This window comes from Oncorhynchus tshawytscha, linkage group LG15, assembly GCF_018296145.1.
Source record: "Oncorhynchus tshawytscha isolate Ot180627B linkage group LG15, Otsh_v2.0, whole genome shotgun sequence".
In the NCBI taxonomy this organism is placed as follows: domain Eukaryota; kingdom Metazoa; phylum Chordata; class Actinopteri; order Salmoniformes; family Salmonidae; genus Oncorhynchus; species Oncorhynchus tshawytscha.
Window position 1 is genome coordinate 10,915,002 of NC_056443.1, and position 25,092 is coordinate 10,940,093.

The window sequence follows — 25,092 nt, forward strand, 5'->3', positions numbered from 1 at the left end:
TCATGGTGATGTGGTGTTTAAGTAGTAACATTTTGCCCTGTGCCCCCCTGCCCAGCTTATCCCAGTACAGCGATGAGAACATGATGGATGCTGGGAATCTGGCCATCGTCTTCGGCCCCACCCTGCTGCCCACGCCCGACGCCCTGGACCAGGTGGCCTGCCAGGCGCATGTTAATGAGGTCATCAAGACGGTCATCCTGCACCACGACAACATCTTCCCCGACCCCCCGGAGCTGCCTGGGCCCATCTATGAGAAGTGCATGACCGGAGACCAGTACTGGTGAGGCAGATGGACTATACTGTATACTCCAGCCTTGCAACCAACCATCTGTGCTTTTATCCTTCTGTTCATCCATTTTGTGAAGTACCAAGGGGGCCCGGTTCTAGAAAGTCTGTCTAATATTGCTGACTGCTGCAGTTATGGTGCTTACACTCCCTTTTTTACCCTTTCCCTCCCTTCACACCCAAACTCTATTTATCCTTTCCAGCGAGAGTCCGTTCAGCGAGCCGGGTGGGGAGGCGGAGCCTGATGGCGGCACAGAGACTCAGACCAGTGAGGAGGGTACGCTCTGACCTCTGCACAATCACCCAGTGGGCTTCTCTCTCTTATCCACCAATGGGTAGAGAGCTGTCTCCATGGCAACAGCTAGCATAGAGACTCCCCTCTCTCCCTCTGTCGTCTTTCGCTGTGTGCAGTGTGTGATTCCCATTGTAAGGGGGAGGCGGTGGGGTGATGGCTAGCTAAGACTCTAAGCTCTGATTTCTCTTTCGTGTCCCCCTCGTTCCTCATTGGCTGAGCTCGGAAGGTCAAGCCGGGGACATTAGTGATTGACAGGTCCCCCTCGATCATACGATTTGGCTCTTATCTCTCTGTCCTTCTGCCTTCCGCTTCCCACCCCCCCTCTCTCCATTTCTCTCTCTCTCTCTCTCTCGCTCTCTCTCTCTGTCTCAGAGGGGGAAGCAGTAGAGGCAGTGGCCAGGTTTGACTATACGGGCCGGTCGGGGCGGGAGCTCTCCTTTAAGAAGGGAGTGACCCTGCAGCTGTTCCAGCGTGCATCACATGACTGGTGGGAGGGGCGACTCAACGGCACCCATGGCCTGGTGCCTCACCAGTACATAACACTGAAGGACAGGCAAGTACACGGCTACAGCATAGCTAGCACATAGCATACACACTAAGTGACACGGCCATGCCAAGAGAACATGTCTGTAAAATATGCCTACAGCGGCATCCCATTCTGGATTGTTATCAAATTAACTATTGAATGAAAATGTACGTGCTCAACTCCTTTTTACTGTATCAAAGGAACTGCCCCTTTTTGACTCTTTAAACATGTTTTGGGGGATTGATTGACTGACTGAATTGATTGATGACCTAAGTTATAAATTAAATTGATTGGAGTGAACAATTACTGGCCACTAGTATTGATTGACTAACTTGTCATTTGTCTGATTTGTTAGTGCCCTGATTGGTTGGGTAACAGGTTCTGTTTAACACTGATTAGTTGGTAAGAGGTGCTGTGTGGTGTTTCAGGCCTGACTCTGCATCAACAGTGGACAGCGACAGTGGGAGCACTAGTAATGATGACAAGAGAGCCAGAAGTGAGCTGAGCTCTCCTACTGACAGACATCCTGAGACCTACAACAGGTCAGTAGTCAGATCGCCAAAGACCTACAACAGGTCAGTAGTTAGATCGCCAGAGACCAACAACAGGTCAGTAGTTCGATCGCCAGAGACCTACAACAGTTTTGTAGTTAGATCGCCAGAGACCTACAACAGGTCAGTAGTTAGCCAGAGACCTACAACAGGTCAGTAGTTAGATTGCCAGAGACCTACAACAGGTCAGTAGTTAGATTGCCAGAGACCTACAACAAGTCAGTAGTTAGATCGCCAGAGACCTACAACAGTTTAGTAGTTAGATCGCCAGAGACCTACAACAGGTCAGTAGTTAGATCGCCAGAGACCTACAACAGTTTAGTAGTTAGATCGCCAGAGACCTACAACACGTCAGTAGTTAGATCGCCAGAGACCTACAACAGTTTAGTAGTTAATACACCACAGACCTATAAAATGCACAAAGCTAACAAACTAAGCTAGCGGTTTGTGGATTGTATTGATTTAGTCCAGCTCTAATCTTAGCTAACGTTCCATATTGTACGTCTCTCAACAGCAGCCACCGCAGGAAGCGGACTGACATTTTCCGTCGCCCCCTCGGTCGCTCTAAAGACCATGGTAACGGGAGTGTGTTGGAGAGGAACTCGCCGCCCGTCACTGGTCACTTCAGCCCGCGGGAGCTCCTTCTGGGGCGGGGCACTGGCTTAACCCCGCCTCTCGACAGCCCTGAGCGTCGTCGCCGTTCCACTGCCGCGGTAACGGTTACCGTGAGCCGCCACGATTCACTGCGTCGGCCTGAAGACACGCCCATCCGGCGCTCCAGCAGCGGGCAGCACGGCTTCAGCTCCAGAACCCTGGACCCAGACACACTGGCACAGGTACACTCTCTCACACGCACATACTTTCACACACACACAAGTACATACAGTAATTATACAAAAACAAACATACTTCATCTTATATTTTCTCTCTGCCACTCTCTCTTTCCTCGTTCCCTTTTCTCTGTAGGACATAGAGGAGAGTGTGAGTGTGGCTCTGGGGCAGCTGAGGCGTGGGGGCTGCAGACCGGCTCCTGACGTGGTCCTGGACACTCTGGAGCAGGTTAAGAACAGCCCAATCACTGCCTGCTCCTCCGAGTCGCCCAGCCCCCACAGCACCCCCTCCACCCCAGGGACTCCTGGTACCCCTAGTCCCCTCAGCCCTCTGAGCCCCCTCATTCCCCTCCCTGGCCCCCTCCCGCACCCATCCGATCCACCAACCCCTCCCCCGACACCCTGGGCTCCTTCAAGCCCGTAGTGGGGGCTCCTCTCCGTATGGGAGCCCCGCTTCGCCCCCCAGCCTTGAGGCCGAAACCCCTGGTGCCGCCCAAGAGCAACACCCCCCCTCTGCCCCCGCTGCTGGACAAGTCCTGCACCATGTGATGAGCCAAACCGGGCCAAAATAAAGAGTGGGAGAACAGGGTACCTGCTTACTGTTTAGAAACCTGAACAAGGGTAGAAAGTGGTAGGACAGATCTGAAACTAAAACGGTTTTTATGTAGTAATACAAAATAATATATGATCTATGATATGCCATGATATTTATGTGTGTCGTCAGGTTGGTGTGTACTCTCTTCTTGGTGTGTAGGAGTTAACGTTCTCCATGTATCAAAGCATTTATCAAAGGGTAGCTGTGTAAAATGGGAAAGCTAAAGAAAGCAGAAACCCTATCCTGTAAAAGAGATGTAGTCACAGATGTGTGGGAAGTGTAGTTCTCCTCCAGTGAAATGTAGTTTCAGTGATGTGAACGTTGACTATGTAATGACAAAAGGCTCCTCAGCTAATGAAGGTCTATCACCAAAAGGCTGCTGTGTTCTTAGTGTATTTCGATTGGCTGCTGCATCTACGAGCGATTTTCATTGGCGACGCGAAAGAAAAGGACAATGCGGAGTGAAGATGTGCCTGATGGGTAAAAGGAGGCTCACACAGAGTGGAAACATAAGGGCGGATGTCTGTGTGATCTTTTTTTAAATTATTTTCTATTTCACTTCGTTCCGCTGCTAAGCTCACTAATGCCTCAACCGAAGCCTCTCGAGGCATTGGTGACAAAACTCACATTCTATTTAACCAATGTTCAGCTATTTAATGAATGTTCCAGTATTTAACGACTGTTCAGCTCTCTATTGAATGTTCAGTGGGCAATAATGTCACAGGGGCCGGCAGCGGCGTTAACCCTCACTACTAGAAAACCGCCTTCTCGTGTTCAACCGATACACACACACAGGCCAGGTACACACACACACAGGCCAGGTACACACACACAGGCCAGGTACACACACACACACAGGCCAGGTACACACACACACACAGGCCACACACACACACACACACACACACAGGCCAGGTACACACACACACAGACAGGCCAGGTACACACACACACACACACACAGGCCAGGTACACACACACACACACAGACAGGCCAGGTACACACACACAGACAGGCCAGGCCAGGTACACACACACACACACACACACAGGCCAGGTACACACACACACACACAGGCCAGGTACACACACACACACACAGGCCAGGTACACACACACACAGGCCAGGTACACACACACACAGGCCAGGTACACACACACACAGGCCAGGTACACACACACACAGGCCAGGTACACACACACACACAGGCCAGGTACACACACACACAGGCCAGGTGAACACACACAGGCCAGGGGAAAAATAGTTGAGGTACAGTGGTGGAGGGGGTTAGGAGTTTGTAGAGTACGTTTCCCTCGACCTGTGTGTGTGTGTGACTTCTTTCCCCTTACCCTGTTTGTCTGTGTGTGTTTCCTCTGCCTGCCCTCGTTCTGTTCCTTTGTAAGTGCGATGGTGGATAAAATGATGGATTATTCATGTCTGCCTTTAGTAACAGAACATGTGCAGGACAGGGGTGCGTGTTGCTGGCAGTTGGTGTGTGTGGGAATATGGTGTATCTGGTTGTGTTAGACTGAAGTCACTAAATAACCTTAAGTTCACAGTAAGCAAACAGGCTGTGGGGCTTTTGAGTGTAAATGCCCAAAATACACTTGGAACAGCAGCACACTGAATGTGTCCTCTTTACTGGGTTGGGAACTGTTGCGTGTGTGTTTGAGCAGTACTGGGGATGTGTGTCTTTAAGAATGGGCTATGGGCGTGCATCGGTTTGTGTGTGTCAATGTGAAAGTGCCTTTTTTTTTTACCCTCGTCTTTGTGGGGAGTTTAATCCACTCGCGCATGTCCCGAACAGAGAGCAGCACTTAGAATGAAATAATCAAAGTGTTTAGGTAGAAGACTGAATTATGAATCCTAGAGTTAATCTATTGTGACATTGCACTTTGATGTATTGGAAAAATTGTGTACTTGGCATGTAGCATTATAACATGTGAACAGGTGCATTTTAAGGGACGTTGGTTTCTCTCTGAATGTGTCTGATAATTAAAGGAAATGGTTTAGTCTGTTGCTGTATCTGAAACTCCTGAGCTTCCTAAAGACAAGCTCTTATACCCAAGTGGATAGTATTGATGTTGTATTTATATTATAAATAAAAGGGAAGAAATTAACAAGTGCGTTTTGGTTCGTCGAGCCTTCATTATTGCCTTATCACCTGCGGCGTGTGAGTGGGGTCGGAAAAGGGGATGGGACGTGCTACAGTTGGCTGTCTGAACACTCACTAATGTCCGTATTATTATTTATTTTTTTACCTTTATTTAACTAGGCAAGTCAGTTAAGAACAAATTCTTATTTTCAATGACAGCCTAGGAACAGTGGGTTATAACTGCCTGTTCAGGGGCAGAACGACAGATTTGTACCTTATCAGCTCAGGGGTTTGAACTTGCAACCTTCCGGTTACTAGTCCAACACTAACCACTAGACTACCCTGCTGTCTTAAGTAGCTTCCGAAACATGTGAAAGCACCTCACACACACACGTCATGCTGCTTTTTTTCTACAGTCGTCTCAACTTTATTTGGGAATTAAACGGCAAAATAAGTACAACTACATAAGATGACATACAGTGAAACCAAATTAAGCACTTTTGTAAAAACGGTAAACAAATGTTAAAAGTATACATAAATTAAGCAAAAGACTTCAGTACATAGCATCATTATATCCCTGAGAGGGATAGGAAGTTGGCTATCCTGTGTTGGAATAGAAACCGCGCAAACGTTCACTGTGAGAAGGCCACACTGCGTCTAAGAGTCAGTGACGCACATCTTTGGTCTGGAACTGATTTGGCAAAACAAACTAAAGAATTCAAAGCACAATGCTCAACAGAACCAACAGTTGGACCACGGGTTCAAGCCATTCTCTGATTTAAAACAAGCTAATGCTGAGGTTCTAATTATATTTTAAATATCAAGTCGTAAAGCAAAAGGTCCTGGACACCCATTTTTAAGAAGCTAAAACCAAATCAGAATATTGCAACAATGTTACTCAATAAGCTTTCCTAATGATTAGACAACTTTGTCCATCCTGTCTGTCTACGGAACTGGAACAATCCCTCGTCTCTCTTATAACGATACACACACACACTCTGCCCCTTTATGGGGACAGTCAGTTTACGATGTATATGAAGTAGGGCATCTCTCTCTCAGCCTTTAGAGCCAGGTTTGAGGGTGCTGAATGGTTTGGAGTTCCTCAGCGAGCCAGAGATCTCCTGCAGGAAGGCGGTGATGTGCGAGTCCTTCTCGGACTTCCTGCCATCGAAGATGACCACCAGGGTGAAGTGTGATTCTGGTCGGGTCAAGTAGTAAGTGCTCTGGACTTTGTCGTCGTAGAAGTGTACCACCTTGTCCAGCGTGTTGAGCTCCGCCTCGCGGTCGCCCATCATCATGATGACGTTGGGCCAGTGCGTGAGTGGCCGCTCGCCCCCGGGAAGGGACACCACGGCGGGGAACTGCTCCACACCCTTGGGCGCCTCGCGGTACGAGTGCGGGTGGTGGTAGCCGTGGCCCTGGAAGCTGTCCAAGCCGCGGTTGTCGAACACCAGCGACACGTTGTTGGCATCGTGTTTGCGGATAAACGAACAGATCTTGCCGTGGTAATCGGGCGCCGTGCGTGCTGTCAGGGCCTTCATGTCTGCGGACACCGTCTGCCTGCTCAGCGCCTCATGGAAGTAGAAGCTGAATTTAGCCAGGAGCGCCCCCTGGAGGCGCTGCAGCCACACGTACAGGTGGGGTGGCTGCACGGCCTTCTGGGACTGGCCTCCGAACAGGTGCTTTCGGGTTTCCCTCTGGCGCTGGAAGAGCTGTCCCCAGGCAGTGAGCTTAGAGCTAGCCCCGTGCAGGCTGAGCAGGGCGGGCAGGAAGTGCCACTCTGACACCTGGGCCTGGCAGCGCAGGAGCTGTGTCACCACATCCACTTCTGTCTGGAAGCCCCCTTCCAAGCGGCCCAGGATGGGGTGGTGGAACCTGGGAGGAGATGGAGGGGGTCATTGGAGAGAAAGCTATATCTAATATAAGGGAGAAATGCTGCTGGTGTCAAGATTGTAGCCTTAACTGATCACACTCCACTACGAATCAATCGTGTTCACTATTCTGTAAGACCAATTATCCTAATGATAAATAGCCTCATTAGCACTAATGCTAATTAATATACTGTAAGAGATGGACTGTGGCCGTAGAACAGAATTGGATGTCTCTGGTGTTCTGTGCTGCTAAGGGTGTGTGCACTATGCACATTTGTGTGTGTGTGACTGGGTATGGAGGTTCTGGCCCTGATTAGCAGTTAATATCCTGTGTATTCTCAGTGCTGATTACGTTTCCTGGCAGTGTCGACTGCTGTGCGAGAAAGTCACCTTCAACCCTGACTGCACAACCACCCATGTGTGCCAGATTGTGACTCGCTGCAGTGTGAACTGCGACTCCGCCGCACAGTGGGCAATTCTGTTGGGCTTGCTTTGGTTCCGGCTGAGCTCAATTTTACATCTGCTGATTTCAGCAGAAATCTCCCCACCCCTCCCTCCCCTGTCGTGCTCGCCCACCACCCGCCCCTCCCTCCCCATACTCTCGTTTCTGCAATTTCTCAGCCACTCACACACTATCACAGCCTGCACACACAGCTGAGCTTACACACATGGCACGTCCCACCCACCTGGAGCTGTACTTCTGCAGCACTGCCTCGAGGGTGATGACCAGCTCCTCTGAGTTGATGTTCTTCTGGCTACCCAGCGCGTGCATCTTCTCATACAGGTCAGCCATCTCCATGCGGGCCTGGGTGAAGTGGCACAGCTGCTCCGACAGGTGAGACAGCAGGTCCTCCAGGTAGGGTACGGAGCCTGGCTGGGCGTGGCGCCCCATGGTCACCACCTTCCTCAGCGCGTTGAACAGGGAGGTGTAGATGGTGCGGATGGAGTCCTTGCGGCTGAAGAACGACTGGCCGCCTGCAAGAGTGGGATATGATCCTGATTAACATATTGGAGCAACTTAGAGAAAACAGTTCATGTTGGAAATTGTTGTTTGTGGAGCTATAACCTAACGTAGCTGATGTTTTAAAGTCCCAACAACCGAATTTCCAGGGGAAATGGAAACTGGGTTAAATAAGGTAAACATCCACTTCCAGCCGACCCCGTCAGTGTGGGGTAGACGTGATGTGCTGTCTTCTGTGGGTTTTATCGGCGGTTGGCATCTAACATTATGGTGCTTTACCTCCACCCTCGTACTAGATCTCATTCTCCCTCTTTCCCTCTGATTCTGCCCACACTGTGGCAATACACGCTCAACTGTCTGTTTCCTGGCAATAATCACACTTTCCTATCACATTTAAAGTCTTATTCAACCGGCGGTGTCCCATCCTTAATCTTGTAAAAAAAATAGCACCCTCTCTTCTGTTCCTTCCTGCCATCCTCCACTCCCAGACTTTCATTTGTACTTCAAATAAACACCTGCCCTCAGTATCTCTATTCCACTGTTCCTGCCATCTCTGCACCATCTCTGTCCATATCAGGCTTTTTGCCTCTGCCTTGCTCATTGAAACTACAACATCCCCACTACTAAGTGTTTGTTTAGCCAGTACATCAACTGCCTCGTTCCCCTCCACCCACACATGGGCTGGGACCCAAGTAAATCGTATCCTGCCATGGGTTTGTAGTACCTCAAAGCAGGTATTGCGTGCTACGTAAGCTAAAGGACCGAAAACTCATCAACACTGAATGAATCAAAGCAAATAACTATTCTGGCTGGCTTGACTTCTTCCACCCACATCCAGACCAACAGTATGCCCATCAGCTCCGCCGTATATACAGCCAGATGATCTGTAATACGTTTCCTGGCTGCCACCCCACATTCCTGCACCACAAATGCTGACCCAGTGCATCCTGTCCTTGAATCAGTTTTGAACCATCTGTGTAAATGGCCACAAAATCCTAATACACAGTATCCAGATGTATATTAAACAAATCCGATGGATCAACACCCTATCTTTCTGTCGTCTCTCCAACACTTCTCAATCAACTAGGCAGGAGTAGCCATGGTGGACTTACAGGAAGCTACCATTCGACTAAACTCCAATGCATTTCAATTAACAGGTGTACCTTGTTAATTTGTGGAATTTCTTTCCTTAATGCATTTGTGCTAATCAGTTGTGCTGTGTGACAAGTTATGGGTGGTAGACAGAAGATAGCCCTATTTGGTAAAAGACCAAGTCCATATAATGGCAAGAACAGCTCAAATAAGCAAAGAGAAATGACAGTCCATCATTCCTTTAAAACAAAGGTCAGTCAATCCCGAAAATTTCAAGAACTTTTAAAGTTTATTCAAGTGCAGTTACAAAAACCTTCAAGCACTATAATGAAACTAGCTCTCATGAGGACTGCCACAGGAAAGGAAGACCCAGAGTTACCTCTGCTGCAGAGGATAAGCTCATTAGAGTTTCCAGCCTCAGAAAGTGCAGCCCAAATAAATGCTTCACAAAGTTCAAATAACATCAACTATTCAGAGGAGACTACGTGTATTAGGGCCATCATGGTCAAATTGCTGCAAAGAAACCAATATTAAAGGACACCAATGAGGAGAGACTTGCTTGGGCCAAGAAACACGAGCAATGGACATTAGACTGGTGGAAATCTGTCCTTTGGTCTGATTAGTCCAAATTCAAGATTTATAGTTTCACCTCGTCGTGTCTTTGTTAGATGTAGACTAGTTCAACGGATGATCTCCCCATGTGTGGTTCCCACCGTAGGGGGTGTGGTTCCCACCGGAGGAGGTGTGATGGTACTTTGCTGGTGACACTGTCAGTGATTTATTTAGCGAACTGCCATCCCATCTGGTTTGGGCTTAGTGGGACCTTCATTTGTTTTTCAACAGGACAATGACCCAACACACCTCCAGTCGGTGTAAGGGCTATTTGACCAAGAAGGAGAGTGATGGAGTGCTGCATCAGATGACCTGGCCTCTACAATCACCTGACCTAAACCCAATTAAGATGGTTTGGGATAAGTTGGACCGCAGTGCTCAGCATATGTGGGAACTCCTTCAAGACTGTTGGAAAAGCATTCTAGGTGAAGCTAGTTGAGAGAATGCCAAGAGTGTGCAAAGCTGTCATTATGGCAAAGGAAAGCTTCTTTGAAGAGTATAACATATTTTGATTTGTTTAACTTTGTTACTACATGATTCCATGTGTTATTTAATAGTTGTGATGTCTTCACTATTATTCTACAATGTAGAAAATAGTACAAATAAAGAAAAAACATTGAATGAGTTTGTCTGGTACTGTACATGGTCCTCAATGAGGAATGCCCAGCCCCCCACTCCTTCCCCATCAGACAGCGCATCACATTTAGCACCTTCTTACACCTTACACCCTCCCATCACTCAATCAATGGCTTCTGTCCAGGTCAGGCTAGTGTCAAAGTACACCACAAGGAACTGGAAGGACCCCACCCTCTCCAGGTTTCTTCCATATAACCTCAAGCATATATCATCTCCTACCTGGTAAAGAACACAGAGTTCTCTACAGAGAACCTGAATCCCCACATTAATGCCCACTGCTCTACCTCATCAATTGCTTCCTGTACCTTCCTGACTATGTATGTCACATTTCTTCCCCTCTTCCATAAGGCCCCATAATCTGCAAATAATGACCTCCCCATATCTGGCCATAACTGCAAGTAAACATCATTGATTATGATTGAGAACAACAGAGGTCGAATCACGCTCCCCTGTGGTGTACCGTTATCCACCATTTAGCTGCCTGAGACTTCCTTACCCGGATAGACCTTCCAAATAGGAAATCCTTTATCCAGTTGTACGTTCTTCCTCCTACCCCCATAATATCAACGTTATGTGCTGCTGAATACATAAATCATAAAAATCTGGGCTTGTATCGCCACCTGCTGTTAGAAACCTACACTTCAACTTTCTATTATGGAACGTGACTTTCTCGTCTGAACAATAACATCATGGTGATACTAGTCCCACTTGTGATAGGTCACATTAATTGCACTGAGGGGTGTCATTTTGCCACACCAATGAGTTTTGTAGTGCAACAAAAAATGCATTTTCTGTCGGTGCTTCTTACCCAGTTTTTGTCCCAGGAACGTCATGTTGTGATAGGCCTTCTCCGCTGCGGCAAGGTGTGCGAAGGCGGCGAGGAGAGCGGCCCAGATGGCCCCTGCGCTCTTGCTGCTGTCCTTCTCTTTCTCCACATAATCCTTCGCCCGGTCGAACGAGAACATTCCGAGCTGCGTGAAGAAACTCTCCAGAATCGCCCGCTCACGAGGCACCGGCCGCAGTTCCTCCTCACGCGGACCCTCCATCATGCTTTAGGATAGCTAACGTTAATACAGCAAGATAACTTGTGAATAGAACATTTATTGCCGTACTAAACTGGTCGCATACTTGCTCGATACTACTGCTATCATGCTAGCTAAAGATCTAGGTAAAACTATTTAGCAACACCTCTCGGCTCAAACTGAATTTGTCAGAATGTATTGTTAATCTAGCACTGGCATAGAACAAAAGAAATGTATAAAACATTATGCGGTAAATAAAATATTGTATACCAATTTAACTTGCTATTCCGTCGCCGCCATCTTGGTTTCAGTTCACATCACAACACTACGGCAAAGCAGAAGTGTCTGGCGGAATCGTTGCAATCTGAACGTCTAGCGCCTTCTTCTGACTTGGAGGGGTTAAAAAAACCACAGTTACAGAAATACACTTGAATGGAAATATGAAAAAAACGTGTTTAATTCCATCATTTTCGTTGGATAGAGCTGTGTTAATATTGAAGTACTTACCTGGTTGTAGCGAGAGTCATGCCACCCCTATGCCATGGGAACGAAAAACCATCTTGATTTACCTTACAAGACCTGCAAACGAACACTCAATGTGATTTAATTTGTCTGTTAAAGTATCCTTGAACACTCTTCAGATTTTCTGGGGTGAGTGTTAGCAGCAATTGACTTCAAACATAAACGACTGTTTTCAATACTCTGCTAAAACCTGACACCGCACATTTTTGCCACACAGCAAGAAGAAGAAGGTTAGGGTTAGGTAAGGGTTATTGTTAAGGTTAACAAGGGTACTTGGATAGCACTAAACACTTTTTCATCTCACACTGTTAATCATTCACAAATGGATGAAATAATCCGTGACCACAGACCCAAAGAGAGTGGGAAATTATACCACAACTACCAATAATTTTTATCAACAGTATAATATTGGGGGCAAATCTAATTAATGTGTGGTTTATTGGTAACAGATTATTGAAAATAGAATGTTTGATATTTAGAACACTTTCCACTTTTATTTCTGTGATGCTCTGAATTGAACGCGATCGCCCCTGCGTTGAGAAAGTAGAACTACTAGCACTGCCACTCTGTTGCTGGTTTTCTACTTCCGCCTTCTCATCCGCAAGTGAGAGGCACCAAAAATGTCCAGTTACTCCAGAGTAATTAATCATGCCACCAGTATATTATGCAGCAACAAAGGTTCCCTGTCCTTCCAGCAATTGCACAGGAAAGTATTCCAGCGTGTTGAAATAACTGAGGACGACTTTTGGTACATTGTAAAGAAGTGTTCTCGGTTTGTTGTGGTGCGGAACCGAGAGAGAACGGACGAATGGGGAACTGACTGTGTGATTGTCGCCAAAACGTCGCTGCGACTATGCAAAAATTACACAAAACAAGATTGCAGAGATTGCCAGGAGCTTCACCTTTGCAAATATTTTGTTTATGGAAACTGTAGATTTGGGAAAGGCAGGTAAGAGAAACCTCGACCGTGGTGAGTACTTTTTTTACAAGGTTGGGGAGTGGCTAGCTAGCAGCAGCATAGATGAGATGGCTATCACGCCCCTTTTATTCTGTATTGCTCAATTTGGACGAATAACACCTGCATCCTCTAGTCTAGTACACTAATGTGTGTAAGGTAGTGGTAGCACATTTATTATTATTATCATCAGAATGACCTATGTTTCCTTAAAGTCCTTGATTTGGAACAAGGCATATAATGATAATGAGTTTTCAGCAGCCTACACAAAAGCAAAATGATGCTTGATGTCTTTATGGTACGTTCCTGTCTGTTTACATACTCTACTCCGGTCTGTCTGTGTGTGCTGTTCTCTCTGTAGGAAGCAATGCAAGTTCTCACATGACGTGCGTTCAGAGCATAACTACACGCTCCTGAGGGAGTGCACTCTGCATGAGCTGCACGAGGATGACTTGTTCCTGTTACTGCTGCAGAATGATCCCACCCTGCTGCCGGAGGTAAAACACATACGCACAGAAACAAACACACAGAGAATATACAGCACAGGCCGATCCACTACTGACTAGAGCCCCACTACACACCTGGATGGAGCCTTACCAAGGCCTGGCGGTCTCCATTAAGAAATGAGCCCAGCTCAAATCCCTAGCATCTCTCCCTAAGCCCCTGTAGACTTTCATATACCCTTTCTCCCTTAGATTAATACAGTAGAAATGCAATGCTGTGTCTCCTGCTCTCTTTGTATGTGAATTTGTCTCTCTTGATCCATGAAGTCTTGCTCCCTTAAGTAAAATGTGGGATGTTTCTGCATTACAGGTTTCTGCTCTCAGGGAGTGTAGCAGTGTTCTGGGTGCTCTTTGTCTACCAGCTCATGGGTAGAAGGTGTAGACCTCCTCAATCTTTCTCTTTTTCTCTCACTCTTTTATCTCTTACTCATTCTATCTCCCCAAAAGAGGGAAGGACAGGAGTAGCTTACATCCTGGCATTCCAGGGAAGGGAATTCTGGATGAGTTTATAGGCAGGTTCAGTGAGAAGTGAATCCTGCATACTGATTGGACAATACCTCTCCGAACCAGATGCACCTGGAATCTGATTGGACAACTATATGGAGGCCTCGGAGCCACAAACAAGTTTCTCAACAAAAAAAGGGAAAAAACGTGTGTTCAGTTGTCCGAGAGTAATGTTTGCTCATCCAGTCTAAACAAATATCACAGTAAATTCATGAAAATGTTTAAAAGACGAAACTAAAAAACTAAAAACACTACAAATACCACCACGTCCAGCCTAAAGCCCAATGTCGGAGAAGAGTGATCTGAGATGAAGACACCTTGGACCTGTGGGACTTCCTGTGTGCCAAAAAAAAAAAAAAAAAAAAGAACAACAAAAAAAGCAAATAAAGATTTTTATATATTTTTTTAAGAATACAAAAAAAAGGAAATATAAAAACTTACGCTGTTGATGTGGGGTTGTCCCCGGGAAGTATTTGTTACCCAAAGAGGTAAAGTAGAACTTCTTGGTGTGTGAGGTTAGATCATTTTGACGATGGCCTTGTATTCTAAAGGCAACTGCTTGGCCACTCTGGTTGGCTATGTGTGACTGCATTGCCACAATGATTGTCTCTGACATTGTTGCTGTGTGTTCCTGACATCAGGTGTGCTCTCACTACAACAAGGGCTCCGGGCCCCATGGCGCATGTACCTTCAGGGATGGCTGCACCAAGATGCACATGTGCATGCACTTTGTGCAGGACGACTGCATGTTCGGGTCTAAGTGCAAGAGGCAGCACGTCATCGACCAGCATGGCCTTCGCATGCTGGAGGAGAGGGGCCTCAGCGGTGACATCATCAAAGACCTGCCTTTCGTTTACCAGAACCTCCACCGCCTCAACACACCCACTACACCTTACAATGCTAAAGGTACGGAATCCCTCACCTGGAGCGTATGTGTTCTTTTGGCTTGATCTGCAGTATTTATGCAACTGAGCTGTTCTCTTGGCCTGGTCTGCAGTATGTGTATAATCCCTTTGTATATGTGTGTATCAGAGCATGTAGGTGAGCTGGTCTCCAGGCCTGTGATCAAGAAAGAGGACAGGAAGGAGATTTGTCTGCATTTCATACGCAGGAACTGTAGATTCCAGGGTGAGCTCTCTTCTACTTGTTTTTATGTATTTTTGCCTGTTCAAATCAAATTTTATTTGTCACATGTGCAGAATACAACAGCCTTACCTTGAAATGCTTACTTACAAGCCGTTAACCAACAATGCAGTTCATGAAATGCAGTTAAAAAACATTTACTAAATAAACTAAAGTCAAAAACAAAATTAAAAGCAACACAAAATTACATAATAATAATAATAAGGAGGCTATATACAGAGGGTACCGGTACTGAGTCAATGTGCATGGGTACAGGTTAGTCGAGGTAAGTTGTACATGTACAGTACCAGTCAAAAGTTTGGACACCTATTCATTCCAGGGTTTTTCTTTTCTTTTTACTATTTTCTACATTGTAGAATAATAGTGAAGACATCAAAACTATGAAATAACACATATGGAATCCTGTAGTAACCAAAAAAGTGTTAAACAAATCAAAATATATTTTATATTTGAGATTGTTAAAAGTAGTCACTGTTTGCCTTGATGACAACTTTGCACACTTGGCATTCTTTCAACCGCCTTCATGAGGTAGTCAACTGGAATGCATTTCAATTAACAGGTGTACCTTGTTAATTTGTGGAATTTCTTTCTTTCCTTAATGAATTTGAGCCAATCAGATGTGTTGTGACAAGGTAGGGGTGGTATAAAGAAGATCGCCCTATTTGGTAAAACACCAAGTCCATATTATGGCAAGCACAGCTCAAAATGGGGCGGCAGGGTAGCCTAGTGGTTAGAGCGTTGGACTAGTAACCGAAAGGTTGCAAGTTCAAATCACCAAGCTGACAAGGTACAAATGACAGGCAGTTAACCCACTGTTCCTAGGCCGTCATTGAAAATAAGAATGTGTTCTTAACTGACTTGCCTAGTTAAATTAAAATAAGCAAAGAGAAACAACAGTCCATCAAATTACTTTGACATGAAGGTCAGTTAATCCAGAAAAGTCAAGAACTTTGAAAGTTTCTTCAAGGCAGTCACAAAAACCATCAAGCACTATGATGAAAATGGCTCTCATGAGGGCCGCCACAGGTATGCCAGCAGCATACCACTGCTGGCTTGCTTCTGAAGCTAGGCAGGGTTGGTCCTGGTCAGTCCCTGGATGGGAGACCAGATGCTGCTGGAAGTGGTGTTGGAGGCACTCTTTCCTCTGGTCTAAAAAATATCCCAACGTCTTTCGGATGGGACGTTAATCAGGTGTCCTGACTCTCTGAGGTCATTTAAAGATCTCATGGCACTTATCGTAAGAGTAGGGGTGTTAATCCCGGTGTCCTGGTTAAATTCCCAATCTGGCCCTCAAACCATCATGGTCACCTAATAATCCCCAGTTTACAATTGGCTCATTCATCCCCTGTAACTATCCCCCAGGTCGTTGCTGTAAACTTACCTGGTAAAATAACGGATAAATAAAAAAGGAACACCCCCGGAGTTACTTCTGTTCATTAGAGTTAACTGCACCTCACATTGCAGCCCAAATAAATGCTTCACAGAGTTCAAGTAACAGACACATCTCAACATCAACTGTTCAGAGGAGACTGCATGAATCAGTCCTTCATGGTTGAATTGCTGCAAAAAAACACTACTAAAATGAGAAGAAGAGACTTGCTTGGGCCAATAAACATGAGCAATGGACATTAGACCAGTGGAAAGCTGTCCTTTGGTCTGATGAGTCCAAATTTGAGATTTTTTGTTCCAACCGCAATGTCTTAGTGACATGTAGAGTAGGTGAACGGATCATCTCCGCATGTGTGGTTCCCACCGTGAAGCATGGAGTAGGAGGTGTGGGGGTGCTTTGCTGGTGACACTTCAAAACTGCTGGAAAAGCATTCCTCCTGAAGCTGGTAGAGAGAATGCAAAGTGTGCAAAGCTGTCAAGAGAAAGGGTGGCTACTTTGAAGAATCTAAAATATATTTTGATTTGTTTAACACTTTGTTTGGTTACTACATGATTCCATATGTGTTATTTCATAGTTTTGATGTCTTCACTATTATTCTAATAAACACCAAGTGGCAGCAGTGTAAGATAAAAAGGGTGGGGGGAGGTCAATGTAAATAGTCCAGGTGGCCATTCGATTAATTGTTCAGCAGTCTTATAGCTTGGATGTGGAAGCTGTTATGGAACCTTTTGGACCCAGACTTGATGCTCCGCTGTTGGTATATTTCTATGCTTTTGGTATGTTTGGTTGTGGTTCTCACATGCTTGTTTGTGTAATGCATTTGTGTGCCCAGACCAGTGTATACGTGTGCATTTTAACCTGCCTTATAAGTGGGAGGTGTTTGATGGGAACGACTGGATACACCTGCATCACACTGAGGACATCGAGAGAGCCTTCTGTGATCCCCGGAACACACACAGGTCAGGGTTCACAAATGCCCACTAAAGTTGAAAGTGGACTCTTGTGCACCTTTTCAAACCAATATGTTTTCCCGACAACTTTATCATCCTGCTAACTTTTATTTACGCGAACCAACCTAGTCATGATTGAGGTAAAGTTCTGCCTATAGCTTAGTATGAAATGTAGCCGTAATGCTGAGGCGGCATTGGCGCGCACTATGCTCTCAAAGGAAAATCACACTCAAAATACTGTCTGTATTTTTCTATTATGAAAGTTATGTAACTTGAAAACTTGATTGCTGACAGTCCCAAAATGTTTTGCATATGTCAACAATGGACCAATGATGGTTGCTAGGCAGCGCCCTTTCTACTTTCCTCCTGGCAGTTCTAAACTTTGCGAGGCATGTCACTTCACCCATCTCTTCGCATAACCCACTACATGAACTGTTTTCTTAACCACAACTGGATGGATCTATATATCATTTCTTTGGGAATGAACATCACTGAATTGAAAGGCATTAAATTGTTGCTTATACTGAAACTCCGAAAGTCATCAAATTGTTATACTACATTTGAAGCATAGCCTACCCGTTATAATATTCATATGTGTAAACATACTGAATTATAATTGGATGCATTTTCCCGCTGTATCATACTGTGCTATGATTGGTTAAGACCACCCAGGTGGTTAGGTCATGGCAGTTAATCATGGTTGGAGATAAGTGAACATGCAAGTTGTAGCTAGCTAATAAAGAGCTACGTTAAGAAATATCCCGTAGTACTGCATTTTATTATTTTGTACAAAGCGTGCAAAACAAGACACCCGTTTGTAGTCAACTATTTCAGCACCGTTTTGCGCGGCTTTGAGACAAGCTTGGGGACTCTTGATAAATCAATCAATCAATGTCAGATTTTTATTTTCACTGAATCTCCATTTGGATATGGGTTAGGCTACAATTAGGCTGTGGAAATGTTAGCTAAGTTGAGGTGATTCTTCTCGTGATCATTTTGTTTAGTTGACTCATTCATTAGCACTGATCAGAACATTTTGCCAGTATGTGATGTAGCTTAACAAGTGGATTATTTTGCTCTTGCAGTCATTTAGTAGCCTTGTCCTACCTGACCAAAATATTGTGACTTGTCTTAATCAGTGTGATTTTCTTTAGGCTATATTTGGTTAATGCTCATAAAATAAAAAATCGTCCTCCCTCATCTTAAACGGCATCGACCGCCACTGACCGTCCACATGTACTCTCTCTTAAACTTGCCGGCATGTGCACAGGACATGTAAAAGGCTTATCCAAGCAAGAATGTGGTACAAATGTGACTGTTTTAATTGGGTTCTAAAAAACATTTGCAGATTATTATTTTTTTTACAGGCAACATACCATAAAGTCTGACTGTAAAAGGAAAATAATCCATGAACATCTCTCTCTCTCTCAGTCCAGGATCTCGGCCAGTAGACTTCCTAACGATGACACAGGAGTCGGACCCCGTGCGGCGCCTCTCCACGGTTTCCTCGGTAACAAAGCCGGCTCACTACATCCTGACCACTGAGTGGCTGTGGTACTACAAGGGTGACCACGAGAACTGGATTGAGTTTGGAAGACCTGTGAGTCTGGAGGGAAAATGGGCGGCATTGAGTTTTGCGGTTGTTGTTTTGTTGTTGATATGGTTGTGAGGATTCTGTGATATTAAGTAGTGGTGCTGTTCTGGTTGAGTTACGGTTTAAGAGAATTCGGTATTGATAAGAGCTTGGATTCAATGCCAGGCGCTCTATAGAGCAGCGCATTACTCTTGAGTTTTAATTTAGCATGAGCCCACATGCGCAGCGTTTACCGTTAATTCTATCTCCTGCGAACGTCGGGAAATTACCATTAAAAGTTGCATTGTCGGCTGTTCGGTGTGCTACTCTATAAAATGCCTTGGATTGAATCCCGGCCTAAGTATGTGGTGGTGTTGCGGTTGTCTTGCGGTCAGGACGATAAACAGCGTATGACATCCCTCTCGTCCCGGGAGCTGGAGGAAGCGTACCTGGCAGACGGATCTGCTGAGGTCACCATTATGAAAGGTCACCGCAACTACTACCTCCGTTTTCAAGGTAAAGCCCTTAGTACATCCCCAACATACACCTGCACTAAAATAGCTGAAATAAACCCGATCAATATGTTTATATCAAAACATACAGTGACCAGGACGACGTGTCATTCATCTTTGAACTCCTCCTCTTTTTTTTCTACCCTTCCTTTCTCTTCCCTACCCTCATTGCCTCTGCCCCTCTCCTCATCAACTTGTCCTCCACTTTCACACCTTCCTGCAGACATGTACCAGCGGAACCCCAAACACAACACCAAGAGGAGGGTGCGTCGCCGACCACGCTTCATCTCCATCATGGAAGTGGAGAACAAGACTGCACCGTAGAGAGAGAGAGAAGGGAGAGAGAGAAAATAAAGAGGAGGAATAAATGGGCAGATCTGTTCCTCTCTGAATGAATGGAGTACCTTTACTCTGGATCTGGTGAGTGGGGATAAATTGGACTGGCTGACAGTCACCCTAATACAACACGGTATGTAAGTCACTCAATACCACAGGGATGACTACCTGGTACAGCCATGAAGAGCCAGCAACAGGAAATCACAGTGTGTTGCTAATTTCAAATAATGTTACTGATGTAATATGCATTTCGTTAGCAATTACTTTATTTTTTTTGCTCATTGGAAAACCCGGTGCTCTCAGATGGTGTCTGTTTTTACGTTTCCTGTAATCAAGTATCAATACCTAAATTACAACTCGTCTTTTATGTACAAACTGTCTGACTGTAGACAAATGAGGAAGTATTTAAATGTTTCTGTATATTTTAACATTTTGAATATCTATCATGTTTTGAGTTCATCGCAGTCTAGTATATAACTCTATTTCCTAGCATGCATCTCTATATTTATGTAAAGATGAAGATGTGATAATAAAACTATAGACTGGTCTGGCATGTTTATTTGTGGAATCATTTTTCTACATGTCTATTTTCTGTTACTCAAGACCATACTATACTCAGACTCATTTTCATGTCTCCCCATATTTAACATAATTATTTACACAGAAGCCTTATTATGAACATCATTTGGCCCTAATATTCTAAATGAAAACCATATCGATCAGCGTTTGGGTCGCCCAGTATGGGTCGCGGACCTGTTAATGGTGGGTCGCGACGTAAATGTATAATTATGTCATTAATTGAATTAATTTGGCCAAGTGCAACTGCGCTCTCTTATCCACAGTCTGCTCAGTTTGGGTAGAGGTTGTAGAGGGAAATGCCCATGTGCTTCGCGGTTTACTGGATCTTTTTTCTGCAGTTTTCTTGAAGATCACTCCGCGACCCACACCCTGCAGCGCTGTAGTTCAAACCACTGACTTGTTATTCACACTCGCCATCACTCACCGCTGTCATGAAATGGATTCCAGCTAGCCACCAGTTCTGACTGAGCTCAATTGTCATGAAACGCAAATACAGTGATGACTATTTGTCTCTTTCATACAAACTTTGAGAAATAAAGAGGAGCACCCACAATGTGTTTTGTGTGGGGAAGTACTTAGTAATGAGGCTCTCGAAACGAACAAATTATTAAAACGACACGTCCTGACCAAACATCTAGGCACAACATGACAGTAAACTCAAGGGAGTTCTTTCAGAATAGGGCAGAATGCTTCAGGAAACCGTGCTTCGAAAGTGGAAAAGTCAACTAGAAAGGCTTTGTCATTTTATAACTGGTGATGAAAAGCAGAAATAAGGGAGTACAATCTCTCATAGCAGTAGATATGAGTTTCTCTTTCAAAAAATCCCGTCCCTTGTAACGTTACACAGCTAATAGCTAACGTTAGCCAAAGCAAACTAACTAGCTACTGAAAGTACAACCCTAAAAAACAGTACAGATGAAGATGAAAAAATATCAGGCCTACTGTACAATCTACTGTATTGTTGAAAACAAGTCTAGGTTGTAAACTGTTGCTGTTACAAGTAATCATTTTTATTCTGAACTGGAATAAACTGATTGAGGCAAGATGCTTTTTGAGACGAACAATCTGGGTTGCTCATCTGCAGCACGAAGCGGTCTCCTGCCTGACTGAGTAAGCAGTAGATGTTCTGATCCAGTTTGGCACCACATACCTATGCAAGTCAGGGTTCTCAAGTACAGAAACAGTGTCAATGCTGAGCATGACCTCAGTGTTGCACTGTCAAAAACTGAGCCCAGAATAGACATGCTTGTTGAAAACTTCAGCCAGCCACACACCTCTCATTACCACTGTGTGTGTTTTCTGGTCTAAATCTGAGTTAGGTGATAAATCAGTTTATTCCAGTTCAGAATTTAAAAAAAAAAAGTATTTTAAGAGCTAGAGTTCCAACCTAGACTTTCTATCAACAATAATTTATACAGTAAGATGTACAGCAGGACATACTTTTTAAAATACTTAGGGTTGCACGATCAAAAAGCCTGTGTGTATGTTCTGTTATACATCTGTGTGATGTGATCAATCCGTTTATTCCAGTTCAGAATGAAATCATTTATTGTATTTTAACAGCAACAGTTCCAACCTAGACAGGTATGTAAGAGTGTTTTTAATGGGGAAAAAGAAACATTAAAATATATTTATATGTTTTTCATTATTTGCTTTTGTCTATATTGCATTTTTTTGCCATAATCGCAATTAAATTTTCCGATATTTACGTATAGTTGCATATTTTCCTAAGCTTGTGGGTCCCAGGAAAACACAGAATTTCTCATTTGTGTCCCAGGCTGAAAAAGTTGAAGAACCCCTGATATAAATCCATGATTCACAAGGGCCTATGCCTTGCATCAATAAGGACAAGTTAACCGGTATTTTGAGTGGCATTCTCCCAGCCAATGACCAGGTATGTTGGCACACGCATTTGAGGAACGCCAGGGGTGTTGCAGCGAAGACTGCTGCAAAATCATCCAAGCGATGCGCGTCTCCCAAGAATAAACCCAATTATGGCGTGCTCATGATTTGTGTGTAGAATCGAATGTCATGTTTGGGTATTATGGACTGTGAATTACAGGCGCAAAGACAAATTCCTATTTGATGCGGACAGTATGACACTCAGACGTGTCTAGAATCTCAGGTTCTCCAGTGATGGGCGCTCGAGTGTGTGACGTTTCACCGGGAGACGATCACAATGTATGAACACGGCGCGGCTTACGTTCAAGTCGTCGGCCGCGAACAGATTCAATAATTACTGGCGACATTGGGAGTTATTTTTCTAACGGAAAAAATGGTTTTTAGGTTCTGCATTTTGCAACATAGTAAATTTGTTCGTTCTCTCTCCTTGCCGGTGAGCGCGCGGCCGCATGGGCCTGGGAGATGCGTGACGCGCCTGTACCGCGTCTCCTGGATGGCAGGTAGGCTCCAACACATCTCTGTGAAAAAAATAGGCTATGGAAAGAAAGAAATGCGGCGACTGCTATAGGCTAACTGTTTGTGTGTTTGAGGGATTTCGATTAGGCTTTTTCCTTTTCTTTCAGTTACACGTAGGTTAGTTTAATATTGTCGGCCGATTGTCAGCATTCAGTCTTAAAAAGGCTTCAGAATTTGAGCTATTAACAGCTCGCGCTTGCCGCCCTTTTTATCACTAAAATGTATCAATTTGTCTATTTCTGCGAAAGTGTAGGCATTTTGTGTGGAAATGTAAAAATGTCCACTAAACGAGGTGTCATAATGATAAAGATGGGATAATAAGCTGGGAATTGTGTCATGACCGACGGTATTATAGGTTAATTAGGATACAGCAACTAAATCCGTTGTCGCCTATCGTTTCATGGGCTATTTTAAATTGGCTTAATAAAAAATACAAAAAAATTAACCGTACCATGGCTGTCAGATTTGTGAGTTTTTTTGGCAGACGTGGCCTAGTATAAGCTCCCCAATAATGGGGTCAGCCAGCCAGCCAGCTATCAAATGTGACAGGACACTGGTAAGACAGCCCGTCTACTGCTTTAATAGCCTAGTTAAAAATAGGCTTAACCCATTAAATGTTTCTATACGGTGAAGATATTTTTATTACAAAGCCTTAATCTAAATAGATTTGTATTTTTAGATATTTGCATATAGGGCCTCCTGGTCGCCAGAAAGCATGCAATGATGATGCTATAGAGGAGAGATGGCATCGCACGTGTGTGATGTGACTACTCCCGTGCCATGGAAAGTCTGATCCTGATGAGCACGGGTTCGAGGATGTGCCACGGAGCCTCTCAGGGCCTCCGCACTTATTGCGCGCATCTGCTGGTAGCTTCCTTGCTGGTGTCCATGACGATGTCAAGCTCACCTGTTGCAGGTAACCGGCATTTAATTTTCTTACCCTCATAGGCATTGATGGCTGGTGGCTTTGACTCTGAATGATAAGAATTACTGTTCCACACCTGGTTTAATCAAGGTACAGTGAGAGATGTGACCAGTATTTGACTTGTCCTTGACTTTTGGAGCTGTCCTTGGTGCTGAATGCACCAACTTCCATATTCACCCCCATCTCCTCGCCTTGTGTATTTCCATCCTTTTAGCTCTGTCTGTCCATTCATCCTCCTCCATCTCTCAGTAACTCGGTTATGTCGTCAGGGACAGCTGGACAGTGGATGACTACACACACAGTCACCCCTCAGTCAGTCCCACTCACTGGCCTTGAGGCATCACACACACACTGATACAATCACACACACATACGGTGCATACAAGCACCCACTCAAAGTCAAATATATCCTGACTTAAAATAAAGAAATCTGTGGGTGGCTGCGTGACAAGGGCAGACGGACTACTTCCTGGTGATGAAGGATGTTTAGCACTGCTGATTGGATCATTGTCATCAAAGCCATGTGGATCGACCGAAGGGTGCTGCATGCTATTCTTAGAAACGCAAGTCTTTACTCTCATCTATCTTCATTCCTGCAGTCTCGCTCTTTCTTTCTCTTCCCTCTGCATTTACTCTTCCCCTCTCTAATTCTATTTCTTTGTATTTTTTCTTCTCCCTTGCTCTCTCCATCACTATCTCCCTGTCTGAATCAATGTGTGTGTGTGTGTGTGCGTGCATGTGCGCGTGATTTGATCCTGCTGTTGGCTGGGATGCCTCTGAGCTGTGTGCTGTGTCTGCAGCATACCAATGAGCTCGCCGCCACACAGCACGTGACACTGCCGCAAAGCACGGCAGCGCCTAGTCAAGGCTAGGAGAAGGAGGAGGCAGGGTGCTTGCTGTAATGTAACTTACTGTACTGCCGAGTGTGTGTGTGTGTGTGAGTGAGAGGGGATGGATGAGGAGCAAAGAGATTGTTACCTTAACTAAAACAGAATAAATTAACAATCTTAGAGTGACCTGGTTATTGTTATCATACATCTGCATTATAGCGCTTTGTGTTACAGTATATTGTACTTAAAATTATGATAAATGAACTGGGTGTTTCTCTATGCCTTTGTGTGCGTGTACGACTCTTCATTGTCATGTTGAGTGAGGATTGTGTGTGCAGGGCCGACCCTACAAATAAGCAACAGTCGGGGTCTCAATTTACTGTTGAGAGTTAGAATAATAATACACAAGGTGCCATTTTGAAATTTGGTAGTGCATCAGCAGTTTTCCTCTTATGTCAGTCACTCAGTTAGCCCATGTCAGCTAACATTTTATAAATTGCTAGGTAAGTTAGTTAGCCAGCTGTCTAAACATTGTAGTAGTCATGGACAAATTACCGACCGAAATGCAGGGCATGTGCCC

At 44.9% G+C, this 25,092-nt stretch overlaps 3 protein-coding genes across 4 annotated transcripts in view; 2 read left to right on the top strand and 1 right to left on the bottom strand.

Moving 5' to 3' along the window:
- Positions 1-5,209, top strand: part of LOC112214385 (SLIT-ROBO Rho GTPase-activating protein 1-like) — a 30,428-nt gene extending 25,219 nt beyond the window's left edge. Inside the window, 8 exon segments of the mRNA XM_042298133.1 lie at positions 56-280; positions 489-562; positions 953-1,133; positions 1,535-1,648; positions 2,172-2,493; positions 2,624-2,875; positions 2,878-3,903; positions 4,274-5,209. Coding sequence (XP_042154067.1) covers positions 56-280; positions 489-562; positions 953-1,133; positions 1,535-1,648; positions 2,172-2,493; positions 2,624-2,875; positions 2,878-3,036 — 1,327 coding nt within the window. The 3' untranslated portion in view covers positions 3,037-3,903; positions 4,274-5,209.
- Positions 5,210-5,583: 374 nt separating this feature from the next.
- LOC112214386 (KICSTOR subunit 2) lies at positions 5,584-12,042 on the bottom strand. 2 transcript variants are annotated; one of them, XM_024373074.2, is made up of 5 exons: positions 11,880-12,042; positions 11,643-11,761; positions 11,159-11,400; positions 7,736-8,024; positions 5,584-7,053 (listed from the first exon to the last, which is right to left on the bottom strand). In XM_024373074.2, exons 3-5 carry the CDS (start codon positions 11,397-11,399, stop codon positions 6,234-6,236), a joined length of 1,350 nt encoding a protein of 449 aa, XP_024228842.1. In that variant the 5' UTR covers position 11,400; positions 11,643-11,761; positions 11,880-12,042; the 3' UTR covers positions 5,584-6,233. The 2 variants fall into 2 exon arrangements, with proteins under 2 accessions (XP_024228842.1, XP_024228841.1); XM_024373073.2 differs by having other exon boundaries at positions 11,159-11,411.
- Positions 12,043-12,441: 399 nt separating this feature from the next.
- Positions 12,442-20,307, top strand: LOC112214388 (protein mono-ADP-ribosyltransferase PARP12). The gene is made up of 8 exons (XM_024373075.2): positions 12,442-12,843; positions 13,211-13,346; positions 14,498-14,762; positions 14,889-14,984; positions 17,222-17,348; positions 18,771-18,939; positions 19,308-19,428; positions 19,648-20,307. The coding sequence occupies exons 1-8, from the start codon at positions 12,515-12,517 to the stop codon at positions 19,746-19,748; spliced, it is 1,344 nt and encodes a 447-aa protein (XP_024228843.1). The 5' UTR covers positions 12,442-12,514; the 3' UTR covers positions 19,749-20,307.
- Positions 20,308-25,092: the final 4,785 nt, after the last annotated feature.

What these genes read in the sequence shown, in the direction of transcription:
- LOC112214386 (XM_024373074.2), bottom strand. Translation starts at nt 11,399, where the DNA reads ATGATGGAGGGTCCGCGTGAGGAGGAACTGCGGCCGGTGCCTCGTGAG. An exon ending in GTTCCTGGGACAAAAACTGG is followed by an intron (nt 8,025 to 11,158) that starts GTAAGAAGCACC and finishes CCACTCTTGCAG; the next exon opens with GCGGCCAGTCGTTCTTCAGC. An exon ending in CTGCAGAAGTACAGCTCCAG is followed by an intron (nt 7,054 to 7,735) that starts GTGGGTGGGACG and finishes ATCTCCTCCCAG; the next exon opens with GTTCCACCACCCCATCCTGG.
- LOC112214388 (XM_024373075.2), top strand. Translation starts at nt 12,515, where the DNA reads ATGTCCAGTTACTCCAGAGTAATTAATCATGCCACCAGTATATTATGC. An exon ending in ATCCCACCCTGCTGCCGGAG is followed by an intron (nt 13,347 to 14,497) that starts GTAAAACACATA and finishes TCCTGACATCAG; the next exon opens with GTGTGCTCTCACTACAACAA. An exon ending in GGATTGAGTTTGGAAGACCT is followed by an intron (nt 18,940 to 19,307) that starts GTGAGTCTGGAG and finishes TCTTGCGGTCAG; the next exon opens with GACGATAAACAGCGTATGAC.